The sequence below is a fragment of the Gymnoscopelus braueri genome, assembly GCF_963280865.1.
Source record: "Gymnoscopelus braueri genome assembly, chromosome: 15".
NCBI lineage: Eukaryota > Metazoa > Chordata > Actinopteri > Myctophiformes > Myctophidae > Gymnoscopelus > Gymnoscopelus braueri.
Genome location: NC_137620.1, coordinates 9,133,775 through 9,148,904, shown reverse-complemented (window position 1 = coordinate 9,148,904; position 15,130 = coordinate 9,133,775). Strand labels below are relative to the sequence as shown.

General features: G+C 42.1%; 1 protein-coding gene across 1 annotated transcript in view; it reads right to left on the bottom strand.

The window, feature by feature from the left end:
- The window catches only part of focad (focadhesin), a 110,195-nt gene that overhangs the window by 5,101 nt on the left and 89,964 nt on the right, over window positions 1-15,130 (bottom strand). Inside the window, exons 28-40 of the mRNA XM_080451202.1 lie at window positions 14,264-14,353; window positions 12,974-13,121; window positions 12,077-12,196; window positions 11,778-11,900; window positions 9,281-9,358; window positions 8,415-8,486; window positions 7,537-7,639; window positions 7,016-7,096; window positions 6,070-6,198; window positions 5,006-5,121; window positions 3,332-3,592; window positions 1,999-2,088; window positions 895-1,075 (exon numbers count right to left, since the gene is read on the bottom strand). Of these exons, the coding sequence (XP_080307328.1) occupies window positions 895-1,075; window positions 1,999-2,088; window positions 3,332-3,592; window positions 5,006-5,121; window positions 6,070-6,198; window positions 7,016-7,096; window positions 7,537-7,639; window positions 8,415-8,486; window positions 9,281-9,358; window positions 11,778-11,900; window positions 12,077-12,196; window positions 12,974-13,121; window positions 14,264-14,353 (1,592 nt within the window). The remainder of the gene's footprint in view (window positions 1-894; window positions 1,076-1,998; window positions 2,089-3,331; window positions 3,593-5,005; window positions 5,122-6,069; window positions 6,199-7,015; window positions 7,097-7,536; window positions 7,640-8,414; window positions 8,487-9,280; window positions 9,359-11,777; window positions 11,901-12,076; window positions 12,197-12,973; window positions 13,122-14,263; window positions 14,354-15,130) is intronic.

The following is a 15,130-nucleotide window of genomic DNA, read 5'->3' as shown; positions in this document are numbered from 1 at the left end:
AAATCAAACAGGTATCATATTACTCTGCCGTTACCACAGCCACCGATCGTTACCAGCGATTGGTGGCTGTTAACACATTGAATGCCAGAGTTATTTCAGATTTTTTAGCTGTTTTATGCCAGAGGTTTTTCATTGAGAAAAAAAAAGTACTCAGGAGCCGAGATACAGAATTTTTAAGTTTTAAGTTAACAAGGAAGTGGATGGGAGTTTAAATCTTCTGTGAGTCATATCTCCTTGGTCTTAGTTACCCACGTATCACAACAAGACATGGGTTCTATCAACAATTTACTGGCATCCCGGCATGTGCACTTAAGCCTCTCCAAATGATCCAGAATGCCCCCAGCAACGCTTGGTCTTCAACCAGCCAAAATGTTCATGCGTCTCCCCCCTTGGCTCCCAGTTACTGACCCCCCCCCCCCCCCCCCCCGCACAGAGTACAAAACGCTGACGTTGGCCTACAAAGCAACCTAAGGTATGGCACACCCACATCTCCAAAGCCTGATCCAACCCTACAACCCCTCCCGCCCCTCTCTCAGATCAGCTAACACGGGGGAAGCTGTCAGAACCTTCCCTAAAACATCCTGGACAAACGCTCAACACATCCCAGACTCTTCTCCCTCCCTTTATGTGGCAGGGGACATCCCTGTAGTCATGCAGCTGCAATTATTTGGAAGGTTACACATTGTTATTACACGGCTTGGTTAATTGCTTGATTATCCCTCGCTTATTGACTGACACAAGTCACTCAAATGAATTGAATGAGTGACAACCTGAAGCGATGCCCATAATTGGTGCACTGATCCGTTTCCCCAGTAAACTCCCTGGGAGAAACCTGTGAATGGACCTGAAGACACCCAGCTCTGGAAGCCGGTTGGCTCCTTGTATATGACTGACCTGTGTTGGGGCCGGAGGAGGCCAGACGGCATTGGTAGAAGGTGTGTAGGAGGAGCCAGCCCACGCTCTGGCTGGGCCAACCACGGAGCACGGCAGCGATGACATCATTGAGGCCCAGGAGGGGCACTCTGCCCTGGGAGGTCAGGTAGGTCAGGACGAAGCAGCTCTTCTCCATGTTGGTCTGTACACACACGCACACACACGCACGCACACGCACACACACACACACACACACACGCACACGCACACGCACACGCACACGCACACGCACACGCACACACACAATACAAAAGAATACAAGCTTACAAGGAGACCAGCAATGTATGTTTTGAAGTAAGACAAAAAAAGAGTAAATTAAAGTCATTACTTTGCCTGGTTGGGTAGGAGTGAATGTCAGAAGTAAAACTAAAACTAATTGTGTCTTAAAACCCTACGCTTGGCTGACCGGAGTCCATCAGGGCTCTATACTGGTAACTTTTCTGTTTTCACTCGACATTAAATATCTTCGCTGAAAATAGCAAGCTCACAAACACTAGCTCACACTGCGTCTCAACCGCGACGCATTTTGAGCTTATAGATCTGCCTTTTTTTCTGTGAACGTTTTGCAACGGATGCTGGGGTTTAAAGTGGTTAAGAATTGTTGTTTACATAGCATGTTGTTTAGACTAGTAGGTTCATTGTTTACCTGGTATCCTAGTTTCTCTGAGGCCCTACACAGTTCTCTCTGCACACTAACCCAATTCAATCCGGGAACGGATGTCACGAAAAGCATACATTTACCTTCAAAAATTAAAAAAATGCGCTTTAATTTTGTTTTCATCCCTTTCGTATGCAGTTTATGGTTGTTTAACCCATTAAGACCAGGAACGCATCTGTGTCACTTTAGATTTCTTTGGCTATTCAAAAATAGCAGATATACAAGCTCATAGTGCGGCACCGAGTGCCGCGCTATGAGCTTGTAGATCTGCTATTTTTGAAAAATCTTGAAAAATCTTTCTTTAGATTTTTTTCAAAAAATCGCCTCAGGTCTTAATGGGTTAATATGTAAGACTGTGTGTGTGTGTGTGTGTGTGTGCGTGTGCGTGCGTGCGTGCGATCTCATACCTCGGTGACCTGCGTGATCCGGTCGATCTCGGTGTCCGGTAGCTCAGAGAGACATTTGGTGATCCCTTCGTACAGCTCCACATCGCTGTCCTGAAACAACACGCCAATGAGAACCAATGGGATTCGTTTTAATAAATGGGAATGTTTTGGGTACAACTGTTGTGCAGGGATGGAGGATATATGTGGAGGGAAAAGACATGAACAAAGAGAGTTCAATAAGATCCTTGGGTCTCCGTGTTTCATTTCCACCCACGTCCATAAACGTGAATTAAATTAAAGGGATAGTTCACCCAATTTCTTTTTTCTATAAATGGTAAAATGACAAATGGTGCATTTATATAGCGCTTTTATCCAAAGCGCTTTACATAGATTGTGCATTACATTCACCCATTCACACACACATTCATACACCGATGGCGGAGGAAACCATGCAAGGCACCAACCTGCTCATCGGGAGCAATTAGGGGTTCAATGTCTTGCTCAAGGACACTTTGACACTAACTCTGGAGGAACCCGGGATCGAACTGGGAACCTTGCGGTTTCCTGTTCACTCTAACCGGCCACTCTACCCCTGAGCCACTGCCGCCCTTTATATGGATTAGTCACACCGTGGAGACTTGAATTCATGGATATGCTTTAGTTTTTGTCGCATTGCTAAGCCAAGCCAAGGTAGGCAGCGGTTCCGGTAGGAGATACAAAGGAGACTCTTTGTGTCTCCTACCGGAACTGCTGCCGGTCATCAAATTATTGGCTTAGGAATGCGACAAAAACAAAGAAATATCCATGAATTCAAGTCTCCCTGGGGTGTCTAATTCTGGAGGTCCCTAGCTAGCACAAAATATTTTTGAGATGGGGGTCTGCAGCCAAATACATATCATTTTGGGGGTCCTTGACATGAAAAAGTTTGAAAACCACTGGTATAAGGAACCACCATTGTTAGGAATGGCCAGCAGAGGTACTACACACACATGTTCTTGTTTCATAGTTGTGTATAACAGTTAACATAACGACATTATTGATGTGTTTAGGATTGACCATGTGACCTCCGCTCGTTACTGATAGAAAGCTTCATGGTCAGCCGTGGATGAGTGGGTAGAGAGGCTGTCCGGGATTCCCAAGGTCACTGGTTTGACCGCTAAGAGCTGGGGGTCCATGGTGACCGCAGTGGTTCTCAACCTCTTCAGGCCGTGACCCCCCAAAATAATCATATTTGAACCCAAAATCATGTGGGACCCCCCTGGGGCTCCTGACCCACAGGTTGAGAACCACTGGTCTAATGCATATGAAACTCGGTATCCTTGACAGTAGAGAACCACTGGTGTTATTATTGTACCTGTATGCGGTCGGGCAGCAGGGTGAAGATCTTCTCCGCGGTGGAGCGGAGGACGGCCCAGCAGGTGCTGGGGGGGTTGGGCAGAGCCATGGCCTGGGCCAGGCCCCTCAGCAGGGCCCGGCACAGGGACCCCCGCTGGGCCCGCACGTCCTCCTGGAAGTGGCCGACGCCCAGGCTCTCCACGAACACCTGCAGCTTGTCCTCCGACACGTGTTTCATCCACGCCGACAGAGTCTCGTACAGGCGGCCCCGCGTCTCGTACTGGAGGTACGGGGACATAGTGTGTGCCATGGGGGAGAGAGGATTGATACTTGGGTTTACAGACGGCTTGATATAGTCTAACATTTTCAAAAGGAAAAAGGAAAAAAAATAGAAAAAGTGCTCCTCGGAGCACAGGTCTCCGCCAGGACAGGTACGTTATTGTGGCCTCCTGGTGGCGCTATAATAGGCCAATGTGAAAAGGGTGCCATTTGTTCAAGGGCTTTTCACTGCAATCGGACACTGCATTCATGATTTGAGGCATTTTGTTCCAAAAACTGGTTTTGCAAAATTAGACTTGCTGGTGGCGCTATAACAGGCCAATGTGAACAGGGTGGCATTTCTTCCTCGGCCTAATAGAAATGAGTGTGTGAAATTTCACGGAAATCGCAAGCTGCGTTCATGATTTGAGGCATTTTGTTCAAAACGGACCAATCCTGCAAACTTTGGAAGCCAATCTTAGGCAATCACGATATAAATTTGATAAATCCGTGTTGATCACATGACTATAGAGATACTGTGCACCGATTTGTGTGATGTTTGGACAAAATCTGTAGGAGTAGTATCAATAAATGTGTGTTGCACATATCGGCCTCCTGGTGGCGCTATAACAGGCCAATCTGAAAAATTTGGGCCAGAGGTTCTGAATTGGCATCCAGGGAGTGTGTGTGCACAGTTTCGCAGCGGCCGGGCCAACGGTGCCAGAGATTAGCTTCTAACGGACGGACGGACGGACGGACGGACGGACAGAGGGTAAAACATACTCTCTCGCCATGCCTTTCGGCCTGGCAGAGACAATTATCAAATCAAATTCCATTGTAAGCCGGAATCGCGCTGCGAAAATAGCCACTCAACCACCTCAGAACACGTTGCGAGTAGACGCGTTGTGAAGTTGTAAAGAGGCTATTTTATCTAGTTTAGAATTTCTTTGCATTCCTTTTTATCTTAATTTGTTTTTTAAATCTTTAGATTTTTTTCTATAATTTTTTTTTTCGCTTTTTACATTTTTACATTTTGATCATCTTTTTCATAAAAAATATACAGTAGATTCCAGGGTTAATGTGTTTAAAATATTTGTGCTTCAATTAGACAGTAAACAAACAACAACACAACTGACAGCGGCCACATCTGTGTTACCACTTTAATCATATTTTATACTTTGGCTATAAAAAAATAGCAGATCTACAAGCTCACATCGGGGCACCGAGTGCCGTGCTATGAGCTTGTAGATCTGCTATTTTTGAAAAATCTTGAACATTTGTGCAAATATTTCAATATATATATATTTATAAAGGGAATATTTGTTACTCAAATCTTTGCTTCTGGGGGTCCCTGGAACTAAATATTTTGAGATGGGGGTCCGCGGCCAAATACATATCATTTTGGGGCACATGTGATGAAAACAGCAGGACTCACGCTGAGACTGTGGACGAGGGGAGGGGCCAGCCACGAGCCAAGGAAGAGTGATGCACTCTGGGACGTCTGCACCTGGCTCGCCGCCAGCACCGCACACTGATGCTGCGTGTCCTGTCCTGTGAAGGGAGGACATTAAACACATGGTGACAACGTCTACTTCTAATTTACTGTCACCTCACTAGTTTACAGATCGAACGGAGAGGGTGAGATAATGTTTCGTACATGCTCCAATATGATTCACAGTTACAAAATATGGTCACGACAAAATGGAAAGGAACAAAGGAAAAGGTTAGATAAAAGGACATCAGCATCATTTCTGTGGGGCAGAAACCTCTTATCTGCATATTCTAACTTTGTGTTTTTCATAAATTAACGACCTACTTGACCATACTACAGCGTCACACAAAAGTATCAAAAGTAGCAGATCTACAAGCTCGAAACGACGCTTTTCGAGCTTGTAGATCTGCTGCTTTTGTTATTGAAAAGTGACAGTTTTGGACATATGAGGTTTCCACCCGACAGAGATGATATAAATAAGATGCATGCTCAAAAAAATTATATAATTGAGGCAGGATATCTCTTTGCGCAAGTAAGAGAAGTCACTTGGGGGGTCTGCGGCCAAATACATATAATTTTGGGGGTCCTTGACATGAAAAGGTTTGAGAACCACTGATATAGAAGTTAGGATTTAGAAGACATTTGTGGAATCCCCAGAAGCAAAGATTTGAGTTACAAATGTTTGCTTTAAAAAAAATATATATATATATATTCAAAGATTTGCACACATTCTAACGATTTAAAATGTTTTTTTTTAAATAATGTTCAGAACCCAAGATATTGTGATCAGAAGATTTGCTGCTCCATTCACTTCTTGTTTGTACTTGGCTGTATCTCGGCTCCTGAGCACTTTTTTTTTTACTTAAAAAAAATTGCTGGCACAGTATGAACATATTTTTTTATTTCATTGGCACTGAGAGAGTTAATAGCCAGATAAATCTAAAAATGACACAGATTCTTCTAAATGGGTTAAAGGATCAACTGAGGACTCTCTACAGTGGTCTTACCGAAGTTGAGTCTCATGAGTGGCGACAGGATGGCGCTCCAGTTGACTGGCGGGTACTGGAAACTGGCCCCCACCGATGCCAGGCACGCCAGGGCAACCTTCACCACGCCTGGGTGGGCAAATTCTGGACCTGGGTGGTCAAGGGTATGAGAGAGAGAGAGGATAGTCAAGGATAGATGATATATCAATCCAAAGAGAGAGCCATATGACTCCCCAAGCGGTGGCATCGTCTTGTCTTTGCAGAATTTTTGTGAAGTAAAACGCTTCTGGTTTTCTCGTTCTGCCTCTGCACTCCGTACAGCTGGAGAGTGTAGTGCATGCTTAGCACCACCGCTTACAGCGGCATTATTTTACACTTTGGGCTATTCAAAAATAGCAGATATACAAGCTCATAGCGCGGCACCGAGTGCCGCGCTATGAGCTTGTAGATCTGCTATTTTTGAGAAATTGTTACAAAATGTGTGCAAATCTTTGAATATATATATTTTTTAACGAACATTTGTAACTCAAATCTTTGCTTCTGGGGGTCCCTGGAACAACATATTTTGAGATGGGGGTCCGTGGCCAAATACATATACATTTTTGGGTCCTTGACATGAAAGAGTCTGAGAGCCACTGACATAGTAACACAAGTTAAAAAAAAAAAACTGTTAGGATTTAGAAGACATACATTTTTGTAGAATAGGCCCTCAGGCCTTAATGGGTTAAGTGTGGTTGCTCGCATCATTAACGTTAGCCGTCATTATAGTGATACCATGCTTGGTGTGGACGGCCCCTAACAGCTTAAGCCCTATTGATCATACGATAGTGTCGTGTGGCGATCGTCGGATTGGAAATGTCAGCGGGGATGCAGTCTTCAAAGAAGGAAGAACGACAAAGTACATAAGGTGGTTGAAGGGCTGCAAACAAGGCCCTGTGTTTCTTCTAATGTGATTGTAAGCGCAGACCTTTCTTCCCGGCCTCTGAGACGTGGTCGATGATGGCTCTGATGACGCTCTTCTCTGGAAGGTAACTGAAGTCCTGAGGAACTGAGAGAGGGACGGGGCAACGCAGGAAGGATAAAATAAAACATGTCAAGGTAATACAATGAAGTGTTAAATGGGTCTAATATTGTGTTTGCTCAGTAAGAGGGGTCTGCCTGTCTCTCCAGGTCTTTAATGAACAGAAAATAAATGTTCAGGTTGGGATAACAATTTCATCCAATCAGGAGTGGGAACTCACACAGAATACACCGATACGGGATACAAAACTGAAATTGGAAGCGATGAAACAAAAACATATATTGAACAGCATAACATTTTAGCTGATGAATGGGTTCGCTCTGCTCTCTCCTGGAGGGCCAGATCGGACCCCTTTTCAGGAGGAGCATTCGACCGACAGTTTTGACACCCCTGCTCTATAAGAAAAGTGGTCAAACCAAAAGAGATGAGTTCTCATTCTTTGCCAGAAGGTGTCACTGTGTTCTCACCTGCTGTGTGGCTGTGGCTGCAGGTCATGTGGGCCAAATGCAGGTGTCCCACCAGACAGGCACTGTTGGACTGCAGCCCTATGGCTCCTGAGAACGTTATGATCTATACCGGAGACACAGGAGACACAAGAGACACAAGAGACACAAGAGACACAGGAGACACAGGAGACACAGGACACATTAACCACTTCAGACCTCGCATCCCTATTCTGGGGGTAAAATAGCAGATCCACAAGCTCACAACGCCTCCCAACACGAGCCGTTGTGAGCTTCTAGATCTGCTATTTTCGGCAAAGACATTTGGTGTACAGGGAAAAAAAGACTGCACCAATAAAGTGCTAACTGAGGTCCGTACAAAGTGGTTAAAGCTACAAACCGGGACTAAATCTAATAACAAAAACAGCACTTCCTAAACTGAGAAATAACATGGGATTTGTTTTCTTTAAAACCTTGTAAAATGACTTTTCTTGTCATTGATTGGTCATTAAAACCGATAACCCAAAAGCCTGCATATAGTTTGGATGCGCACAATCCCCTGGTATGGACTAGTTAAATCAAATTGATGGATACAAAAAGGGATATTTACTTGCGACCCCTAAAAATGGGTGTTACTATGTGGGCTTAACCCATTAAGACCTGGAACGCATCTGTGTCACTTTAGATTTCTTTGGCTATTCAAAAATAGCAGATATACAAGCTCATAGCGCGGCACCGAGTGCCGCGCTATGAGCTTGTAGATCTGCTATTTTTGAAAAATATTTAAAAAAAGTTTTTAGATTTTTTTCAAAAAACTGTTAGGATTTAGAAAACATTTTTAAGAATCGCCTCAGGAGTGTTGGGTTAGGGTTAACAGTTAAGGTAGAAGGTGTATTATGTACTTGTGTCATGGATCTGATGACCTCGTTGAGTCTGCCTTGCTGCTGAGCAGACAGCTCTGTCTCAGTCTTCAGCTATAGGAGACACACACACACACACACACAACACAAATCAAAGTGATCAGAGAATACAACACACTACAGGTGCAACGGTTAATCAAACTAATCAACTGAATGGATTATACAAAATTATCGATTTGAATAAAAACATTTTCTTTTTTAAATCAATATCAGATATAGATATCCAGGTAATCCACAAGCTTACCTGGTAGATCCGTAATTTAAAAAAATATATATATATATTTATATTTATTTATTTATAATTTGTATGTATTTATTTATAACTGATTAAGTAACAATTCACTATAAACCCAGCCTGTATATACATACAGTATAAAAGTGACGCATCAAAACACAGACAAATCATGTGTCATGATCCTGACTGACTGACTGGCTGTGGTGCTGGTGCCACCTTGGGGCGGACATAATAAAGCTGTCCTGACTAAACTATGTCAGGGCTTCAGAAGCCTTTCGATGCCAAGGACCCCCATGTAACCATAGCCTGCCCCCCCCCCCCAATATGAAATTGGTAAAAGAAAATATACATATATATATATATATATATATCTTATAGATATGTTTTTGTTTGTTTGTTTGTTTAGTTTTTCCTCTTTTCCAACTGGCCCCCCTTGTCCCTGGCGGCGGGCCCCCACTTAAACCCATTAGAACCGGGAAAGCATCTGTGTCATTTTCTATTTTAGCTATATACATGAGTGTGTGTGTGTGTCACGATTTTTCAAAAATAGCAGATCTACAAGCTCAATATAGCATAGCAAACATAAGTTTTGGGTTAAAGAGCTCAGTGTTACCTGAATGACGTAGCTCTCTGATCCCACCAGCGCAACCAGACCGTTGACAGCAGCCAGACGCTGCATGGTGGGGCAGCCCTGAAACACACACACACACTCAAAGTCACTGTACACTCAACACACACACACTGGAACACATCCATCTGTCTGTGGGATGAACTGGAACACAGCCAGTGGTGGAAAAAGTACTCAATTTCTTTACTTAAGTAAAAGTATCAATACTGCAATATAGAAATACTCCGTTACAAGTAAAAGTCCAGAATTAAAAAATTACTTGAGTGAAAGTACAAAAGTATTGGCATCAAAATGTACTTTAAGTACCAAAAGTAAAAGTACTAAAATGTTTGAAAATAGCAGATCTACAGACGCGTTGTGAGCTTGTAGATCTGCTATTTTCAAATAGCCTACGTATAAAATACGGCTAAAGTGGTTAATGTATGTTTCATAATATCATAATTTATATCTGAAAAGTAACTAGTAACTAAAGTTTTCAAATAAATGTAGTGGAGTAAAAGTACAATATTTGCCTCTGAGATGTAGTGGAGTAGAAGTAAAAGTATTGGAAATTGGAAATACTCAAGTAAAGTACAAATACCTCAAAAAAGTAGAGCACTTGAGTACATGTACATAGTTACTTTCCACCACTGAACACAGCCAGCTCACATTCGTCCGTTGACTGATATCAGCATTCAAAATCTATACTTCTGCACGGCATTCAAACTCATTTATTATAAACCTAAAGTCTTCACAACAGCCTTTTGTTTTAATGAAGGGGTACTAGACAACATTCAGCCACCAGAGGTCGCACTTTTACAACACCTACTGTTGCATGAGGTTCACCATTTCCCTGTTTTTTATAAAAATGTTATCGATACACCCTTTAGATTCCACTACTGCACACACTTTAGGATTAATGTTGCACCCTCTCAAAATGATGTCACAGACACAGTTAATTACTGCCTTACACTACCAGTAGTGAGACAACAGGCGTAAATAGCAACATTTAGATTTTGTTGGTACGTGCAAAACAAGGGACACTTGTGTTACGAGTGAGTGTGTGGAAATCTTGCATTAGATCACACACTGATCAATGCAACTTTAAGATGAATGAAACAATGCTACTAGTCTTGTCTGTTTGGAAGTAGTCCAAAGAAATACCTAAAATAACCAATGTAAAAGCAGATCTAACAGCTCACAACGTGTCACAATGATCCCTTGTTGTGAGCTTGTAGATCAGCTATTTTCGCTACTCATCGTACGAGAAAGGTTGGGAACCACTGCCTTAACACATTCCCTGCCAGAGGGTTTTTTTTATTTTACTTCCCCCAGTGCCAGTGTTTAATTTTTTTTTTTTAAGGAGCCGAGATACAGGATTTTAAAGTAATAAGTTAACCAAGGAGTGAATGGAGCTAGAAATCTTTGGATCGTGATATCTCTGGTTCTGTGTGGATAAATTGAAAAAAAAAAAGACAAAAAAAAAAAAAACTTTTTTTTTCTTTTTTTTTTTTAAACGGTTATACTCGTGGATGGATTTTTTTGGCAGTAAACGGGTGTATTTTTCATCAACGGTTATACTCGTGATTGGCAGGTAAAGTGTTAAGGTAAACGTTGATCTTGCGATCGAGCAATAGTGTGAGCAAGTCTAATGGTGTGTGGACGGCGGATGCTATTCTTTATGATGCTGAAGTTGAATTTGAAACATCTCAACTCTGAAGAACATGTGCATATCTGTCAGTGGAGTGAAGTTATGGAATGGTTTACCGGAGGATGTCCAACACAAAATATAATACAATATTTAAAAAAACAGTTCAATCAGATTCTTTTGGAGAAATATAGACATGATAATTAAGGGATTTATGGAAAAAATACATTTGATACAGTATATAATTCTAATAATTATATAGGGTGTAACAGATTCTATTTATATATATATATCATATTATATATATATATGATAATATATAAGGATTAGGGAGTGTTGCCTGCTCGGTATAACATGTTAACATAATATGTAATAACTAGTTAATCGATGGATTGAGGGGTTAGGTATAATGGTGGTAGTGTTGGCACATATACGGTATTATTAGAATGCGTGTATATGGGTATATGCACACATTCGGGTGTATATCTGTGTGTAATAGTGTGTATAAGTATGAAGTCATGAATGTAAATATTGAATATGTTCGAGTGTTCGATTATTACGAACAACGTAAGTAGTCTTGAATGTAATTACGGAATATTTTGAGTGTTTTCAATATGAACTTTATAAATGAAGTTAACCAACAGGTATAAAGGATAGGCATAAATAAGCTTTGAGCTTCAGTCTATGCCTTTTCGATCAACCAGAATGAATTATTGGATTACAGTGTGTTATGTTTTGTGATACTGTTGATGTGGATTGAAATAAATTAACTAAACTAAAAACTGATCTTGAGTTGGTCCTGTGGCTGAGTGATTACCATTGTGGATGTGCCTTTAAAAGAAGGTAGTACAGTACCTCAGCCAGCAGGATCTTGATCCAGGCGGCCAGCAGTCGAGGGTGGATGTCCTCCGCCTTCCCGTGACCACAGGCAGCCAGGCCGTGCACCACCAGGCCCAGAGCCAGGGAGAAGCCTGGAGTCTACGCAAACACGCAAGTCACACGCATACACACACACACTTTCTCAGTTTCTCTACCAATGAGCCTATATAAAGTGGGTCGCTAAAAGTTAATCGAAGTTATGTAGTATGACTTAAGCAGGTACACACATAACTATACTCCAACTCATATCTCCCCAGTAAACGTCCACAACTGACCTGCTGGTTGTCCTCTGTCAGGCTGCGCAGTGTGTTCATGACGTCCTCGGCCTTGGTGGCGTCGACCAGGCCTCCTCTGAAGGCAGAGACGCCCACGCACGCCACGGAGTAGGACAACACCTGCACACATGGGTGTATGTTTGAAAATACCGTAGGCACACACAAGTGGTTAAAGCAGAAGTAATGTGACACTATGAAAATCTGTGAAATCGGTTTCAATTGAACATCATCCCTGTTGTCATTAGAAGTTACAATGATGATGATTTACAATTATGTTAACCCATTTCAATCCGGGAACGCATCTCTGTTCTGTTATTTTTGAAAAATCGTGAAAATGTGTGCAAATCTTTGAATATACATTTTTTAAAGCAAACATTTTTAAGATGTTTTGTTCCAGGGACCTCCAGAAGCAAAGATTTGATTTACAATGTTGGCTTTAAAAAAAGATCTATTCAAAGATTTGCGCAAATGTTCAAGATTTTTCCAAAAATAGCAGATCTACAAGCTGCACTCGGTGCTGTGCTATGAGCTTGTTTGTATGTCTGTTATTTTTGAATAGCCAAAGAAATCTTAAAATGACACAGATGCGTTCCTAATTAAGCCACTTATCCAAAGTCAGGTCGCAGAGCTATAATCAGACCTCCCTTTCCCTTTCCCTGACAACGTTAGCCAGCTCTGACAGGGGGATCCTGAGGAGTTCCCAGGATCCATCTGCCTTGTTGTTAAGTGATAAATAAAAAAAAAACATGCATTTTGTTGTTAGACCTTTTACATGTGCAGGGATGTTGAGTGAACCAAAACAAGCGCTCCCCCCCAAAAAAAACACAACTGGCTTGGGAATCACTATACTGTAGGTTCGGGTTGGATGGTTGGTTGGTGGGTGGGGTTTGTTCACACCTCCTGTAGCATGCGTCCCTGTCCACTGCTGTCCCGCAGGCTGTCCAGCAGCTTGTCCAGCATGAGGGCCACGCGGCCCCTGTGTTCAGCCAGACCACTGCTGCACAGGGTCCCCATTACCAGGCCCAAGCCCAGAACGCAGCCCGCACTGAGAGACCACACACACACACACACACACACACACACACACACACACGAGTGGGACGTTAGGAATGTCTCTCACATAGGGCTGTCACGATTATAACATTTAAGTTGACGATTATTTGTCATACAAATAATCGCGATTAAAGATTTAAAGGGATATTTCACTTTCAAATAAAATAAACATTAAAAAGACGCATTAGAATGTCCTTCTAATGCGTGAGGGGGCCGTGATTTTTACATAACCTTTTGAATTTATTTTTTATATATAATTTTATAACCTTTTTAATTTATTTTTTATATATAATTTTAATGTTTATTTTATTTGAAAGCGAAATATCCCTTTAGTTGTGTTTTTGGCATTGAGCATTGGAACATAATACTGTATGAATACAAATTACATTTCCGTTAGCCTTATTAGGCTTCGTAAACAAAAATTGCACAGAGCAGATATGACATAACTGAAATATATAAAGAAATAATTAAAAAATAATTAATAATTTTATAATTTATACAAGTAAGACGCGCGAACGCGGGAAGCGAACGCTTTCAACTTGCCATCCGGCCTGAAATATGCACAAATGACATGGAATTCTTAGATATCCCAATAGCTGAACTCGTCTAGATGCTTTTAGATGTGTTATTTTTTACTGTAGCTGCTATATTTCTCTCAAGAGGAGTGTAATTAGTCACCCAGGGGCAGGCGGATTTCAGCCACACTGTAGTGCAGGGGCAGGCGGATTTCAGCCACACTGTAGTGCACTCTGGCGCACTCTGGCGGCTGCACACAGGCGGTGCAGGCAGTGCACACAATACTGCACACAGACAGACGGACAGACAGACGGACACACACACAAGCCGAGCACGGTTTCATAGTAAGCTCCACTTGCGCGGAGGCTCCGCTGCGTTCGCAACTACTTAAAAAAATACGTAAAATAGCTGATCTGCAAGCGTACAACGCGCGATGCGTTGTAAGCTTGTAGATCTGCCATTTCTGGAAAATGTTTGAAAATATGTGAACATTTTTCAACATGGAAACGATTATGACGATTATGCAAAAATAATTGCGATTAAACAATTATGTAATAATTGTGACAGGCCGACTCTACCTCATCTAAAAAGACAACCAACTGCTGCAGTAATACTGACTTGTATTCCAGGCTGGAGTTGAAGGAGCAGGACTCCAGACTGTCCAGAGAACTGGTCAGGAGGTCAGCGTCCTTCTGAGCCGAGACCTCACTGGACGACGAGGAGGAGAGGGGGGGGGGGGGAAGGTCACAACCATTTAAACCAGTGGTTCTCAAACTTGTTCATGTCAAGGACCCCGCAAAATGAAATGTATTTGAGCTGAGGACCCCCCCCCCCCCCATCTCAAAAAATATCTGTGCCAGGGATTTTTCAAAAAAAGCAGATCTACAAGCTTATAGCGCGGCACTTGGTGTAGATCTGCCATTTTTGAATAGCTACATTTTGAAACGTTATATTAACTAATTTTGCTGGGGACCCCCTTGTGCCCCCCCAAGGACCCCTATGGGTCCCCGGACCCCACTTTGAGAACCAATACATTAAACGCCCATCGTAGAAATGCCGTTGAACCACTTTGATCCTGGCATCCTTGTTTTAGGGCGAGCGTGTTAAAAAATTTGCAAAAATAGCAGACCTACAAGCTCACAATGCGTTGTTGGCTTGTAGATCGTCTATTTCCGGCTACTTAAATGCGACACTGATATATGACAAAGCATAAAATAGGGCAATCATTTATGAAGAAAGAAAAAAATCATAAAAGGATGAAATATGGAGATTCAAGTTCATATTGATATAATAATAATAATAATACGTACATACAATTGATATAGAGCTTTTCAAAATACTCAAAGACGCTTTTACAAAAAGACAGAAACAAAATAAAAGCAACTATTAGGAAAATAAAATAGTTAAAACAAATACAAAATAAATAAATAGAAGGTAGAAAACGGGGTTTTGGATTAGGTAGGGAATGCGAGTCTGAAAAGGTGG